Source organism: Cucurbita pepo, chromosome LG13, assembly GCF_002806865.2.
Source record: "Cucurbita pepo subsp. pepo cultivar mu-cu-16 chromosome LG13, ASM280686v2, whole genome shotgun sequence".
Classification (NCBI taxonomy): Eukaryota; Viridiplantae; Streptophyta; class Magnoliopsida; order Cucurbitales; family Cucurbitaceae; genus Cucurbita; species Cucurbita pepo.
Genome location: NC_036650.1, coordinates 1,468,189 through 1,481,731, shown reverse-complemented (window position 1 = coordinate 1,481,731; position 13,543 = coordinate 1,468,189). Strand labels below are relative to the sequence as shown.

Sequence of the window (13,543 nt, the reverse complement as noted above, 5' to 3'; positions counted from 1 at the left end):
AAAAAAAACAACAACAACAACAGAGAGAGCTAAATAATGGCTAAAATACATAGGTGGTCACACTTTTTTATAGGTACTCAAAAATTGCCCTAGGCTAATTAAGGGTTCACATGAATGATTCAACCACTTACCTACCTCTCATAACTAAAATAAAATAAATAAAAATCCTTACATATGTGACCCCCGTAAATGAAGGGTACATAAATGAAATGATATCATATCTAAATGAGAGTGATCTTGATAATAGGATGACTAAGATGAATATTCGAGAGAGTTCAAGTCATCGGTAGTAAAATCTGTCTTTTTGGGTCTTCGCTCAAAGTTTTTAAAATGCATTTTGCTAGGAGTAAGTTTCCATATCCTTATAAAAAAAATGTTTCGTTCTTCTCTTCAATCGATGTGGGATCTCACAATCCACCCCCTCCTTCTTCATAGTCCAACGTCCTCACTGGCACCCATTCACCTCTCCAATCAATATCGTTCCCCTCTTATGTGGGATCTCACACATTCCATCAATTAAGAAAAAAAATTAATAAATAAAAACTTGATTTTAGAAACATTTACTAACCGCAAAACCTAACTCACAAGGCTTCCTCCTCGCTCACAACCAAAGAGGCCTAACGCCCCTTGACAAAATCAATAGTTAGAGACGATACTCTTAAAATCCTCGAATTGGCTCAACCCAATGGCTAACTCCAAGGCCCAAATGAACAATTCTTTGAAGGGTCGGTCAAAGAAGACGATCCTATGTATAGTATATAACTCAACCGTGTAAAATTTTCAACCTGAGCATTGAACTAATTAAGGGGTCATATATTAGAATATCTCACCTCACCTATTGTTGATTTTTTTTTTTTTTTTAAATAATTGTAACATGGGTAAAAAAAAATTATCATTCCAAAATTCGAACATATCATATAAACGTTTATAATCATATACAAGTCAACCTGCTACTACGTAGTATAGCTCANAAAAAAAAAAAAAAAAAAAAAAAAGGGCTTCAAAAAGAGGCTTAGGCGTGCTAGGGTTATGCAATACTCTCTTTTATCTTACATGTTTTCCAATTCAATCGCCTTATGGGTCTTATTTAATTGGTCACGAGATCCCGCTTCGATGGTGGATTATGAGATCTCACAATGATTGGAGAGGGGAAAGGGTGTCAGCGAGGACACTAGCTCCGGAGGGAGGTGGATTGTGAGATCCCACATTGATGGTGGATTATGAGATCTCACATCGATTGAAGAGGGGAACTAGTGCCAGCGAGAATGATGGGTCTCGAAAAAGTGGATTGTGAGATCTTACATCGATTGGAGAGGGGAACAAGTACCAGCNCTCAACAAACAAAGCATCTGAATTCAAAACAAATAATAACAATATTTACAATGAAAAGACCTCTACCTTGTACCTCGACCACTCGAGACATGATTAGTAAGTACTAAATAACTTTTTCATTTTTTTAAAATATATAAAATATATAACAAATAAACAAAAATAAATCATTTCGAGGGGAAGGAGGGNCGAAGACGTTGGGCCTCGAAGGGGGTGGATTGTGAGATCCCACATCAATGGTAGATTGTGAGATACCACATTGATTGGAGAGGAGAATGAATGTCAGCGAAGACGTTGAGCCCTGAAGTAAGTAAATTGTGAGATTCCGCATCGATTGAAGAGAGAAACGAAGCATTCTTTATGAAGGTGTAAAAAAAACTTCATAGTAGACGCATTTTAAAAATCGAGAGGAAGTCAAAAAAAAAAAATATGAAGAGAAAAATATCTGGTAGCNGGCTGATAAGGTTGGGATTATTTGGGCTGTAAATATGGGCTTGGGCTGTAAATATGGGCCTGCATGGGCTGTTAATTTATTGCAATCTCATCAATTATATCCTCTACATAATTTCCAATTTTTTTCTTTATTTTTATTAGATCAAAAAACTAAATTAAGCCATTCTATATATATATATATATGCACTAATTAATTTTTATTAACCAAAAAATTGATATTTGATTTAGGCTGAGCACAAGTGTCACTCGAGTTCGAAGTTCAAATTATTCTACTTTCCTTTATCGTTTTGTAGAAGAGATGTTTCATCATATTATTGTTTGACTAACATCTCTGCATATGTGATCTTATTTTCGTAATATGTCATTTGAAATAAATAGAATTTATTATTATATCAGATTTTACTGATAACACTTAAATTTCATCCACCACGTTGCATTACGACAATGTTCATACATTTAAATATATCGGTAAAATAATTATGTCGAGATCTATATTTTTTTTATTAGAATATTTGAGTAACTTATATGGAAAGAAGAATATTTATTAAAAGGTAAGTTTGAGAATCTAACAAATGAACCAAATTGAGAAATGGTTAAATGAATAATTTTGTAACCATAGAATAAAGAATAACTTTTTTTTAANAAAAAAAAAAAAAAAAAAAAAAAAAACACTCACTTTATTATTATTAACCCATAGTTGAATTTAATATAATTATAATATTCTAAAAATAAATTTTATATTTTACTAAAATAAATGAAAACTTACCACTTGTTTAGGCATTAATATTCCTCTCAAATTCGGTTATGAACTAAAAAAATTAAAATAGTAAAAAAAAAAAATTATATATTAAATAAAAGGAGTTTGTTGAATATAAATTATAAAACTTAATAATTTAGACCACTTTATTTCATTTAAATTAACTCAAAATCTTTTTAAAAAGTTATTCTCTTCTGAAATTCTATAAAAGGAAAATTACAATTTAATTATTTTTTAAAAAATCTTTACAAAAATAAATAAAATATAGAGGATAAAAGAATGAAAAGTCGTTTTTATCCCTAGAATTCATACATTTAAATATAAAAAAAAAAAATTAAAACAAACATTATCTATTAAATTTTGATTATACATTTTTTAATTAAAATAGAGAGGTGGGATTATTATAAATATATTTCTGTAAATTGACCAACCATACCATGTTGGAGAATTTATGATGGATATAAATAATAGTAAATGAAAATTAAAGAATCATAATTTATTAAATATTAAATAAGATAGAGTAATTAATATTGTGCATTATTAAATAGTAATTAAAGGAGGTAGAGTTGGGCTGGGCCTGAGTGGGCCCAATAGAAAGAGTTGATCCAATAGGAGGGCAATAGAGTTATAGATTTGCCGGGAAAAAGGTTATAGCTTTTACCTAAGATTTGCCGGGAACTCCCTGTTTCTCTCTCTTATATCCAAGCTGTCAAAATTCTCTCTCCATCTCCGTCTATTACAAGCCCCTTCTCCTTTTCATATGCTTCCTTAGTCCCTTTCCTTGTCTCTCTATCACTGTCCTCCTTCTCTCTCTTCACTGTCTTTCTCTCTCTTCCTCCAATTTCATCCAGATCTCTTCCATTGGAGAATCAATGGAAGATCAAGCCCGGACCCCTCAATCATCTGCTAGGGCTTCACCTTCTTCTTCTTCCTCTTCCTCCTCCAATTTGCAGCTCAATTTGCCTCCTTCAATGTCTAGGGCTGCTCACTCACTTGAAACCCTAACTCCATCTCGCCAAATTGGCCGCATGATCAATATCAATCACCATTTGTCTCCATCCAGAGCTATCTACTCTGATAGGTTTATACCAAGTAGATCTGGTTCCAATTTTGCCCTATTTGATATTTCCCCTGTCTCTAATTCCGCTTCTGATGGTCGCGAAGATACTTCTACTGCTTATGCTACGCTTCTTCGAACGGCTTTGTTTGGCCCTGATTCTGGAGTAGTTCCTCCTGCTACTCCTGAGAAGAGAAGCTCCCCAATGTGCCTTCCTAATCATAATATTTTTCGCTATAAAACCGAGACTAGGAGGTCAATGCACTCCCTCTCGCCTTTTGGGTTTGATGATGCGGCTCGTGGGCTTAGTCCTAGCCCTGTTAAGACTCCACGGAAGGTTCCTCGATCGCCTTATAAGGTGAATTTCTTACGAGGATTTCGGGATTATTGGTCTTTGGATTCTCTAACCATCTTTTTTTCCTTATCTGCATTGTTAGGTCTTGGATGCACCTGCTCTTCAAGATGATTTTTATCTGAATCTTGTGGATTGGTCTTCGCATAATGTGCTTGCTGTTGGGTTGGGTAATTGTGTTTATCTCTGGAATGCGTGCAGTAGTAAGGTAATCCCCTGCCTGCCCTTTGATTTTTCTTTCATCTCTGTGCGTTGATCGATCTGTTATGACCTGATCTCGACCCTCTTGAGTTGCTTCATTGTATGTCTAAATCTATGTAGCTTATGGATGTCTAGTTATTAAGAACCATTCTATTTGCAGGTCACCAAGTTATGTGACTTGGGAATTGATGACAGTGTGTGTTCAGTGGGCTGGGCACAGCGTGGAACTCATCTTGCTGTTGGCACTAGCAATGGAAAAGTCCAGGTTAGTGATGATTAGTTTAACTCTATGTATGTTCTTGCATATGAACTTCAATGTGTGTTTTTTTCTTTTTTTCTTTTTTTCCTTCAGCTCTTGTGGAAGTTTAATTTCTTGAGATTTGCATAACTGAGATTCCGATGGATATGATTATGTGCCTGCTTCCAGTGTTGATTAACCCCTACCCTAATGATCATCTCTCTAGATTTGGGATGCATCACGCTGTAAAAGGGTTAGGACCATGGAGGGTCATCGGTTACGAGTTGGGGCCTTAGCTTGGAGCTCGTCTCTTTTATCATCTGGTAGCCGGGATAAAAGTATCCTTCAACGAGATATTCGAGCTCAGGATGATTTTACTTCTAAACTATCTGGCCATAAATCAGAGGTGAGGCTTACAGACATGTTATTTTCCTCCTGGCTCCCACTTAATTACAGGGTCTTATGTTTCCCATTGAATCTTTTGGACATGAGTTTGTATTTACTCTTACTGCTTGAATGATTTCTTCTTAGGGGCAATCTGCATTTCTCTTGTTTTTTTCTTTAACCTGTTTCTCAGCCAGAGATTGCAACTGTTCTATTGTAGGTTTGTGGATTGAAATGGTCGTACGATAACCGTGAATTAGCATCAGGTGGAAACGATAACAGAGTATGCTATACTGTTTCCTTCCATCTATCGTCGCGTTTTTTTTTTTTTTTTTCTCCTGCCACGATGACCAATATTCGTTATTATCTGCTTTCAGTTATTCGTTTGGAATCAACATTCAACCCAACCAGTACTTAAATTTTATGAGCACACAGCTGCTGTAAAAGCTATAGCATGGTCTCCTCATCTTCATGGACTACTCGCATCAGGGGGCGGAACTGCAGACCGATGCATTCGTTTTTGGAACACAACGACCAATACACATTTGAGCTGCATGGACACTGGAAGTCAGGTAATTAAGTTTCCTCTTTGCTTCTGTAATTCAAGCATGGGTTAGAAGGAATCTTTTAATGCCAAGCTCCACCTGAAGTAATTAAAAAAATTATCTGTTTGAAATGCAGATCAAATGCCGGCATAAATTAATAATTTTTCTCGATTGTTGACTTCTTTCTAATAGTAATATTATTAGGCTGGATGTTCTTGTAATTATATTGCTCCCAATCTGGCATATATGCTGTCTGGTTTCATCAAAATTATACCACTGAGGTTGTTGTTCAAGTGTCTACTATCAAGATTTGTCTTAATCTCCTTATACCTTCTTGATCCTGAGGTTTGGATGTATGATTGAACAACCTAGTAGGAAAACATAAACCTTCTTCGTTTTACTTGACAGGTGTGCAATCTCGCGTGGTCTAAGAATGTTAATGAACTTGTTAGTACTCATGGGTTCTCCCAAAACCAGATAATAGTCTGGAGATATCCAACTATGTCTAAGGTCCGTTGTTTTTTTCCCGTCCTTTCTCGACCATAATCATATTCTGCTATTTCCCAATCTGAATTTAAGTATGCTCTAATGCAGTTGGCAACATTGACCGGCCATACTTTCAGAGTTCTTTATCTTGCCATATCTCCTGATGGACAGGTAGCTTATTTACTTGTTTGTACTGTGATCTCGACCTCGACCTGGACATTTCTAACTATGTGAAGAAAGAAGATGATTACTTGTTTTTTAATCAAATTCTTTTCCTTTGCAGACCATTGTAACAGGGGCGGGTGATGAAACGCTGAGATTTTGGAACGTCTTCCCGTCGCCTAAATCGCAGGTAATAAATCGTCTACTTGCATATGTGATCTGAAATACTTGTGATTTGTTCTAGATCAGATCAAGTTAAGTAAGTTATAGTGAGACAAAACGAAGAGCTGCTACTGAGCTGTCTTGAAAACTTTTAAATGATACACACATGTTTGTCTGACATTATGTTCTTGGGATCCTTATGGAAAGGACTTTCTTGTGTTCCATTTCATTGTCAACTCAAACTCACATCTGGGTTTGAATCATAACGCAGAACACGGACAGTGAAATCGGAGCATCATTCCTAGGACGAACCACCATCCGTTAACAATCGAAGAAGAACGGTTCGACATGGCAGCTCTTAACACATACCCTTCAACGTTGTTGCACCATATGTTTTTTTGAGGAATAATAATGACAAGGATTTTGTCTGTGGTTTACAAAGATTCAAAGTGAAGAACTTAACCAAATCTGGTCTGCATTAGCCAAAGCAAAGGTAGATGAGATCTGAGAAAGCTGTAGATGAAAAAGGAAGTGAGGATTTTGTTGTAGTCTTACACGAAGAGGAGATTGATCCCAAATCTCCCTTATTCTCTTCCCCACTTCAATACAAAATATATATATATATATATATATAGTTAAGTAAATAATTACCCAATATTTTGATTATTACTTCAGTGACTTGTAAATTTAAGTGAGGAGAGATTTTTTATTCATATGATTCATTCATACATATTTGGGGTATAATTCATGTATATATGTATTATTCTTTTCCATTATTGTTTCAAATCTTAAATCTTTTTTTTATAGGATTCATAATTATTTAATATATATATATATATATGAAAATTTTGATTTTTTGTTCAACTTCAAAGGTTTTACATAATTTTGAAAAATATTTCTTTTCTTTTTTTTTCATTTTTAAAATGAAGTTTGTAGGTTATATCATACTATATGAATGGCTAACATGTATCAATGTAGTGCTTTTTAAATGACCCACTTAATTTATTTACTTTAATTCTAGAAGCCTTTTTTTTTAATTTTATTATTATTATTATTTTGGTTATATAAAAAATAAAATCATATATATGGGAAAAAAATAATAATTATATGTGAGCGAATTAATTTAGAACTTTTATTAAAATTACCTTTAAAATTCATAATAATTTATAGGGAAAATCACAACTAAGCATTTATATTAATTTTGTATTGGTTGAAGATATTGATGGGGACAGGATATAAATTAATATATTTTCCAAAAATAAACTAAATCTCCTTCCTAAGCTATCATCATTATCTTCCAATTCAACTAATTAATGTATTATTTATTTTATTTTAGATAAATGACACCAACCAGGCTAAGTGAAGCACTATAAACTCCAAAAGCTTGCGTGGCATTTCACGTTTCCATTAAGCATTTTCTCTATTTAAATTAAAGTTTCAAATAATTAAAAATAATAAATTTATTTTATAATAAAAGATTTATAAAATTGTCGCATTGTCTTGTTGTCGTGTTGGTTGATGTACTTTTGTTGAAGATTTGATAGGAAAAAAATAATAATTATATAATTAGTTCAATAATTCCCTTTTTGATGGGTCCCACATGAATTATTAATATTATTATTATTATTTTGGTATAGGGTTTGAATATTAATATATTTAAAAGCAAAATAAAGAAAAATAAAAATAGGTAATAGATATAATAATATATGACAAAACCACCAAATAAAGTTGATTTAAAGGATTAATTTGTTTGCATTACTGCTGCCGTCCTTTAAAAGAGTTTCCAATGCTCAATAAATCATTCTTTAAAACAATACAAATTTAATAATATGCTTTTTTTTATTTATTTTTCTTTACATTAAATAATATTTTAATTCTTATTGAACTCATTTAATCATTATTTATTTTTTGCTTTGGTTTTTAATAAATAAATTTATAAACACTAAAAAAGTTTTTTTTTTTTTTTTTTTTTTTTNTTTTTTTTTTTTTTTTTTTTTTTTTTTTTATTATTGTATTTTTGTTTTGTTTTACCTTTTTAAGGAGTGAAATCTCTTATTTGCCCCTGGGTCAAAGACAACACCGAACCTCCGACCCATTTTGGTGGGTGGAAAGAAGCCCAATGGAGTCTTCTGGGCAAGGTTTGGGCCACTCAAGACGGCCCAAATTCAATATGGACTGACTTTGAGTGGGCTTATCTGACTTGAGCCCATCCAGCCCAGTTAAAGTGGGCCCCAAATTCGGGAATTTTATAGTCGACGTGTCAATTAAACTTCAATTCTAAAAAAAAAAAAAAAATCATAAGAAAATACGACACTGTAAATTGAAATTTAACTTTCAATTAATTTTTTTTTTTATTTTTCTCATTCTAAATTAAATCCTACTTTAGTGTCCAAATTACATCAACCTACGTGTTTGTGTGTTCATGTCATGTGGAGCCGTGTATGTGTCATGAATAAAGGGTTTGACATAATATGGGCATACAACCATAGACAACGTGTCTTAGACAAGCATGACCATAACACTATGTTTCCACTCCTACCTATTCGTTCATCTTCGACTTCTTCTTCTCGGCTATGTTTTCATTCAACTTCTTCCTTAATCATTGAACCCAACTCGAGGTTCAGTGGGTTTGGTTGCTCCCTCCAATAGAACAATCGAGATGGTGAATAAAGGATGAACTAACTCAACTCAACCCAGTTCATATACCTCTTGAATTCAAATTCTAATTTGACTAAAAATAATAATAATAAAAGAAAAAGTAATTATGGTAAGCTTCATAATATATATATAAACAATTTCTAGTCAAATTTAGACATTCATTTAAAGTAAAATAAGCCATAAAAAACATAAACATGAGCAGAACAAGACAGAATCCAACAAGGAACAGTTCCTAAATATGCACTTAGTTTCATGTTTATACTTTGCCTCAAAGTATTTAATGAAACATTTTATCAGAAACCATTTTCTGTATTTTTTTTTTCTTTTTTTGTTTTGAAATATAAATTTTGAAGGGTTTTTGTTTGAAAATCTAGAGGAAGCCATTGGTGGTTGTTCTTCTTTCTGGGAGTCCTATGAACAGTTCAGTTTCCACATCCATTATGTCTTGTTCCTTTGATTCTGATCTCTGCTTCGTTTCTCGTTTTTTTAACGATTCTCTTCCAACCTGAAAAATTTTAAGAAACTATTAAGTAGCTTGATAATAACATATTAAAAAAAAATTAAACGTCTAAAAAACGATTAAACCTTATAAAACAACGTTTTTTTAAACTTCCAAAGTTAACAAAGATAGAATTGAATGCACGTAATTTATGATGCAAAATCAAACTGGATAATGTAAATTAGAGGGGATCCTTCGTAAATGTGAAAGGTAGGTTTTAGAATAAGGAACCGAGGTTATAAGAGTAACTGAAGTTGAGTGAGCTGCTCTCCCGAAACTCAACATTCGAAATTCAAACAACCGAATTAATATTTTCAATTTTAGTTTTCTTCTGTAGGATAATTTTCACTTTCTTTGAATTTGAAAAACGTTCAAAATCACCTTAAATTTTCAAAGGTTTCAATAATACTTTTACAATTTTCAAATACCCTTTTTAAACTTTAAAAAACAAAATACTCTAATCATTAATTTTGGATAAAACCGATAAATATTTTATTTAAACTGTCAAAAATGTTTCAAAAATACCCTTCCGTTTTCAAAAGTTTCATATAACACTCTTAAATTTTATAAAAAAAACTTCAAAAACACCTCCAATTTTTTTTTTAAATAAAAAAAAAAATATATACTCTGACTATTAGTATCTCATTTCAAAAATATTCATAACACTCCTACTTCAAAAAAATAACATTAAAAATTTTGGAGATAATCTACTAGGGTTAATAGACAATTTCGCCCCTATATTGACAGTAAAAAAAAATTAAACTATATCAGTAAAATTTTTAAAATTTCATAGTTATTTTTTAAACATAGTAGTAACAGAATAGGTTGAAACAGTAAATTAGGGTTAAAAATAATTGACATAATGTAAAGAAAGAAGATTGCATAACCTTCACCTGCAGTGCTGCATTTTCTTCCAGCAACAGTTTCTCCTGTGCCAAATTAAAATTGCAATAAACCTTTTATTATTTTTATTAGATATATATATATATATATATATATATATATATATATATTTATTCATTATTCATATAAATAAATAAATAAATAAATTACCTCTTCCTTCAGCTTCATAATTTCTTCCTTCAAAATTTGATACTGAGAATTGACAAAATGCAATTAAATTAAAATCCGACGTGGAACGATTACAGAAAACTCAGCTATGAACATGATGAACTACCTTTCTTGACCTAATCTTGCTTAAGCTTCTTTCAAGCTGTCTTTCGAGCTGCTGCAACTCGTCGATCGAACACGAATCCAACCCACCTCCCAACAGTTTTCTGCATTAGTTCGAGCATATCGATCTTCATTTTCATCTCTTGAATGTTTTGATGAATTAGGGTATGTTTGGAAGTGATTCCGAAAGCATTAAGATCACTCGTAAACATGATTTTAATCATTTTGAATGATTGAATGCATGTTTTTAAGGTGATTTTAACGATTTCGATCGAAATAATCACAAACCTTTTACTAACTTCAAGGTGCTCCAACTTCTTAGTGATGGTACACGAGTCGAGTTCCTTCTCCAACTTTCAGTCCAAATAAATTCATCAGTTCATATCGTAAACATGAAGCTAAAAACGGAACAAGAACACATCGAGGTATCGTTTTACGAAAAAATTATTGGATGAAACTGTTACAACGTGATTAACCACTGGATCATATCTAAGAATCTAGACTTGTTATAACGACTATTGGATATAGATTCATAATACATCGAATCGTCTCATTAAGAAGAAAAAGAAGTCTCGTTAGATAGCTACTCGGGTTTTTATTTGTTTTCTTATAATTTCTTTTATGAGTTCCATCTTGAATTCTTAGCCAAATTTGTAACCGCTCAAGCCCACCAGTAGCAGATATTGTCGACTTTGGCCCGTTACGTATTGTCATCAGCCTCACGGTTTTAAAACGTGTTTGCTAGGGAGAGGTTTCCATACCCTTATAAGGAATATTTCGTTTGCCTCTTCAACCGACGTGGGATATCACAAAATCAGAAAACTAAAACACGAGCTTCTAAAAACTATTTCAGATTAATCAGTGGAAATAGTGTTTATAAGCTTGATTTTCTGAAACGAAAAGTCCAAATCCAAATGGGTTTTAAACGGAATCTTAAAGCCTCGTTCTTTTTTGTTTTCAAAATTTGATTAAGAATTCGAACGATATAAAACAAGCACAATTTTCAAGAACCAAATGATTATCGAACGAGACTCAAATCTGATACACGATTATCTTTCACTTTCTCTACTTCTAAGCAACACATCAATTTGTAATAAGAAGAAAACCAACCTGCAAATCTTCAACAGCTGTGTTGTTACTCGACATCAAATCTTTGGTCCTGTTCTGATAACGATCAATTGTCTTGTTCATACTGAAACAAACAACAACAAAATCAGCTCCACATTTGAACTTGAAAGTTGATATTAAACACATCTTGTTCTTCTTAGGGCATACCCTAAGTATGATATCTATGAACAAAACCATAATCTTTTAGCCTTAGATTACCACAAAGTTTACAACTTTAATCAAATGAACGATCAAGATTTCCCGTGTTCATCGGGATATGGCCATCAAAGCCATGCGTGGGAATAAAAAACCAAAATGGAAAGAAATTTTTAGCTTAGATCGATAAAAAGATAGTTTTTTTCTCATTATTTTTGTTTGTCCCATTGGATTTTGAAGCCAAATGTTCCAAATCATGTCCCTAATAGAGTATAGCTTCCAATTTTGGGATGGCCTAGCATTTCCTTAAATTACAACCTACTAATCTTTACTTAAAGCAAATTTTTGTTGATCTACAAAGTCCGAGCCTAACCTTGGAGAATGAAAAATGTCCTTTCTTTTAAGGACTAGTAACAAACGTCGAGAAATAAACACGAACATATTCCGTTACAGATTTAGAGAGTAGATCTCGATTAAAGAAATTATTTGAAATAAACTTTGAATGATTATGATTTCACAACATAAACAAGTTCCTAGATTTAACCAAAATCAAATGGGTTTGACATGAAATATTATCTCAATTCGAAGACGGTTCGTGCTACACCAAACACAGTTATCTTCAATTATCGAACAAGAAACAGAATCTTCCAAACCAATAAGCCTCAAATCAATAAGAGGGCTCCTAATTAGTATTATTGTTAGGAATCACGTATCTCTACAATGACATGATATTGTCCACTTTTAGTATAATTTCGTGTGATTTTTGCGAAAGATCTCGTATCAATGAAGATGTATTCGTTACTTATAAACTCGTGATCATTCTGGGGTCTGAACCAAGGGAAATAGAGAGTAACCAAAAGGAAATAAAGAGGTACAAAAGTTTAATTAGTAACCCAAAAAAGGACGATGATTTGAGAGGTTTGATGAGTAAATTTTGAACATTAATGGAGAGTGACTGAAACGGGAAAAAAGAGAGAGAAAAAAAACGTACCTGAAATTGGAAAACTCGTAAAGTTTGCCTCTTGGAGAGAAGATTATAAGGGCAACTTCAGCGTCGCACAGAACTGATAGCTCAAAGGCTTTCTTCAGCAGTCCATTTCTGCGCTTTGAAAACGTGACTTGCCGGCTTGTGGCATTCTCTATGCGCTTCATTTCAGTCTTGCCTCGCACCATTTTTGCCTCAAAGTCGCCTCCTTTATGCATAAAAAGTGTCAGATTTCAACAAAATTTCACTAAAAAAGGAAGAAAAACACCAAAATAATCACAACCCAGATAGCAAAAATGAAAACCCATTTGGAAAAATGGAAGAAAATTGAAGAATTTGCAAAAAAAACGCACCAAATCGGAGAAGCCCAGATGGAAGAACAGTGAGTTGAGTAAATTTATGGGGTTTTTGGGTGTGGGATATCTTGGCAAGAAGAACCCTAGAAATGGGGTATAAATAAGAAAANAAAAAAAAAAAAAAAAAAAAAAAAAAAAAAAAAAAAAAAAAAAAAAAAAAAAAAGACACGAAATTTAGAAGGAAAGAGAATTTGAAGCAAAGAAGAACCTGATCTCTTTCTTTTTTGGGAAAACTCAGGAAAGAAAATAAGAACTTCCCAAAAAAAGAAACCAAACAGAATAAATACGACCACTTAGAAACCCTTTTTTTTTTTTTTTTTTTTTTGGCTCGTCACATTTGGGTGCACGAGGGTTAGTGTGCTACTAGCTTACGTGGTGACACGTAGTTAAAGTGAAAGACAACCTCTGCGGCCGGTGACCCTTGGAGAGGCAAAGGAGGCGTTTGAAGCTGAGGAGTGAGGACAGCAAACATTCCTGTCGGTT

The 13,543-nt window shown here is 32.8% G+C and overlaps 2 protein-coding genes across 6 annotated transcripts; one reads left to right on the top strand and one right to left on the bottom strand.

Annotated features, from left to right (window-relative positions):
* The first annotated feature begins 3,222 nt into the window (after positions 1-3,222).
* On the top strand, positions 3,223-6,836 carry LOC111809416 (protein FIZZY-RELATED 2-like). The gene is made up of 10 exons (XM_023695870.1): positions 3,223-3,954; positions 4,034-4,156; positions 4,310-4,414; positions 4,614-4,793; positions 4,992-5,054; positions 5,149-5,343; positions 5,725-5,826; positions 5,911-5,973; positions 6,086-6,154; positions 6,398-6,836. Exons 1-10 carry the CDS (start codon positions 3,412-3,414, stop codon positions 6,449-6,451), a joined length of 1,497 nt encoding a protein of 498 aa, XP_023551638.1. The 5' UTR covers positions 3,223-3,411; the 3' UTR covers positions 6,452-6,836.
* A 2,085-nt stretch (positions 6,837-8,921) lies between these two features.
* Positions 8,922-13,313, bottom strand: LOC111808310 (agamous-like MADS-box protein AGL19). 5 transcript variants are annotated; one of them, XM_023694216.1, is made up of 9 exons: positions 13,269-13,313; positions 13,058-13,143; positions 12,711-12,912; positions 11,567-11,648; positions 10,745-10,809; positions 10,461-10,560; positions 10,337-10,378; positions 10,171-10,212; positions 8,922-9,289 (listed from the first exon to the last, which is right to left on the bottom strand). In XM_023694216.1, the coding sequence occupies exons 3-9, from the start codon at positions 12,890-12,892 to the stop codon at positions 9,155-9,157; spliced, it is 648 nt and encodes a 215-aa protein (XP_023549984.1). In that variant the 5' UTR covers positions 12,893-12,912; positions 13,058-13,143; positions 13,269-13,313; the 3' UTR covers positions 8,922-9,154. The 5 variants fall into 5 exon arrangements, with proteins under 5 accessions (XP_023549984.1, XP_023549988.1, XP_023549986.1 ...); XM_023694220.1 differs by having other exon boundaries at positions 10,177-10,212; XM_023694218.1 differs by having other exon boundaries at positions 12,711-12,909; positions 13,269-13,288.
* Positions 13,314-13,543: the final 230 nt, after the last annotated feature.